Source organism: Rhagoletis zephyria, unplaced genomic scaffold, assembly GCF_001687245.7.
Source record: "Rhagoletis zephyria isolate East Lansing unplaced genomic scaffold, Rhagoletis_zephyria_1.1 Rzeph_scaffold_42360, whole genome shotgun sequence".
Taxonomy (NCBI): Eukaryota; Metazoa; Arthropoda; class Insecta; order Diptera; family Tephritidae; genus Rhagoletis; species Rhagoletis zephyria.
In genome coordinates, this window is record NW_016199415.1 from 1 (window position 1) to 2,022 (window position 2,022).

The following is a 2,022-nucleotide window of genomic DNA, read 5'->3' on the forward strand; positions in this document are numbered from 1 at the left end:
AATGTTAAAATTAATACATTTTAATCATCTTGGAAAAGAAAAATGTAAATACGAGCTCGAGAAATTTTGTTTTGGCCTTTCATGAGCAAAGAAATCGAAGACATGGTAGATAATTGCGCAATTTGCACTAAATATAGAAAAGCTAACGTTAAAGAGACTCTAATAAATAGGGAGGTCCCGGATGGACCATGGCAAACGTTAGGTGTAGACTTATTTTACTATCATGGTTCAGAATTTCTGCTAATAGTGGATTATTTCAGCAAGTATGTAGAAGTTGCTAAATTGCGAGACATGTCTAGTAGTTCGGTGTTAGCCGTATTAAAATCACAATTTGCTAGACATGGCATTCCGTACATTGTATATTCAGATCCTGNTGTTCAGAATTTTTGCTAATAGTGGATTATTTCAGCAAGTATGTAGAAGTTGCTAAATTGCGAGACATGTCTAGTAGTTCGGTGTTAGCCGTATTAAAATCACAATTTGCTAGACATGGCATTCCGTACATTGTATATTCAGATCCTGGCACCCAACTGAACAGCGTGGAAATCTTAAAGTTTGCCAAAGATTGGAACTTCACCTGGAAAACGTCCAGTGCAAAGTATTCTCAATCGAACGGAATGGTTGAAAGGCACATAGGCACCATCAAAAGAATGTTTAACAAACTGGATGACGATCCAGGTAAAGATCCAAATCTGGCAATGTTAGAATACAGAAATACACCGATAGGCGAGGGATTAAAGTCTCCCAATGAAATCATGTTCGGTAGGAAAATCAGAGGAATTTTACCTAATAAAATAAATTATGAAAGAGAAAGAGAGAATAGAGAATTTAAAGAGAAATTAATTAGTAAACAACTTAGGCAAAAAGACTATTATGATAGAAGTGCCCACAATTTAAGACCTTTGAATATAAATGATAAAGTTTACGTAAGGAAAGACTTGAATAAACCGTTAGTTCCTGCTAGAATAACTAAGATCTGCGACAGACCTAGATCGTATGAGGTGGAGTTGTCTAGTGGAAATAAGATAGAGAGAAATCGGAGACACTTGTATGGTCCGACTTATGATGACAATCGGAAAAACGATGATCTATATGAGGGTCAAAATACCAATGTAAATGATTTTAATAGCGAAAGGGCCCAATTTGAAGCAAGCGATCCTCCAGATAGAGACCCAGGAGCTAGCTCGCCTGCTAGAAAAGTAAATGTATCGACAGAACCGGCTCCTAGCACAGATACGCGAACACGGGCGGGTAGGGAGATTAAACGACCCGATTACCTAAAAGATTATGTGAAATAATTAAATGATTATCTAAATTATTACATTAAACAATGTTATGATTATCTGAATAATCATATTAAACAATTTTATGATAATCTGAATTATTATATTAAACAATGTAATGATTATCTGAATTATTATATCAAACAATGTAATGATTATCTAAATTATTATATTAAACAATGTAATGATTATCTAAACTTTGATGTTAAATGATCTAATGAAGACCCAAATGATTTTGTAAAGTAATGAATAGATTATTGAAACAAAACATGTAGTAGAATTTAAGTTCCTCAAAGAAGGGAGATGTGATGACTGTATTAGCCTAGCGTTGGCAACCCTATGCATGTATGTATGTGTACGATTGCGACTGTCATCTCTAGGCGAANTAGACTTGTAAGCATCAGTGAACAAAGACGTTTTTATTGAACCTACAACACAACATGGCCCGAATAAGCTATATAAATTTCGTTGAATTCGGTGAAGCCGTTCTCAAGTTATAAGCTAACTCACTAATTTTTATATATAAAATAGAGGCGCCACGCCCCCTTTTCCGAATTCAAGCAAACTTCAGGAAAACCATCTGCATGATAGCCCGAATATGCCGCATAAATTTGGTTGCATTCGGGGAAGTCGTTCTCAAGTTATGAGGTCACACCAAAAACGTGCACTTATTTTTATATATAAGATTTATTTAATTCTTTCAGCTTAATTAAGCCTAGCTTAAACTTATATGCATATA

General features: G+C 34.8%; 1 protein-coding gene across 4 annotated transcripts; it reads left to right on the forward strand.

The window, feature by feature from the left end:
- The first annotated feature begins 26 nt into the window (after window positions 1-26).
- On the forward strand, window positions 27-1,479 carry LOC108355113 (uncharacterized protein K02A2.6-like). Of its 4 annotated transcripts, none has more exons than XM_017606286.1 (2): window positions 27-370; window positions 520-1,479. In XM_017606286.1, the coding sequence occupies exons 1-2, from the start codon at window positions 82-84 to the stop codon at window positions 1,296-1,298; spliced, it is 1,068 nt and encodes a 355-aa protein (XP_017461775.1). In that variant the 5' UTR covers window positions 27-81; the 3' UTR covers window positions 1,299-1,479. The 4 variants fall into 4 exon arrangements, with proteins under 4 accessions (XP_017461775.1, XP_017461774.1, XP_017461776.1 ...); XM_017606285.1 differs by having other exon boundaries at window positions 27-367; window positions 517-1,479; XM_017606287.1 differs by having other exon boundaries at window positions 27-354; window positions 504-1,479.
- Window positions 1,480-2,022: the final 543 nt, after the last annotated feature.

Excerpts from the sequence above, each read along its gene's own strand:
- LOC108355113 (XM_017606286.1), top strand. The coding sequence starts at position 82 with ATGAGCAAAGAAATCGAAGACATGGTAGATAATTGCGCAATTTGCACT.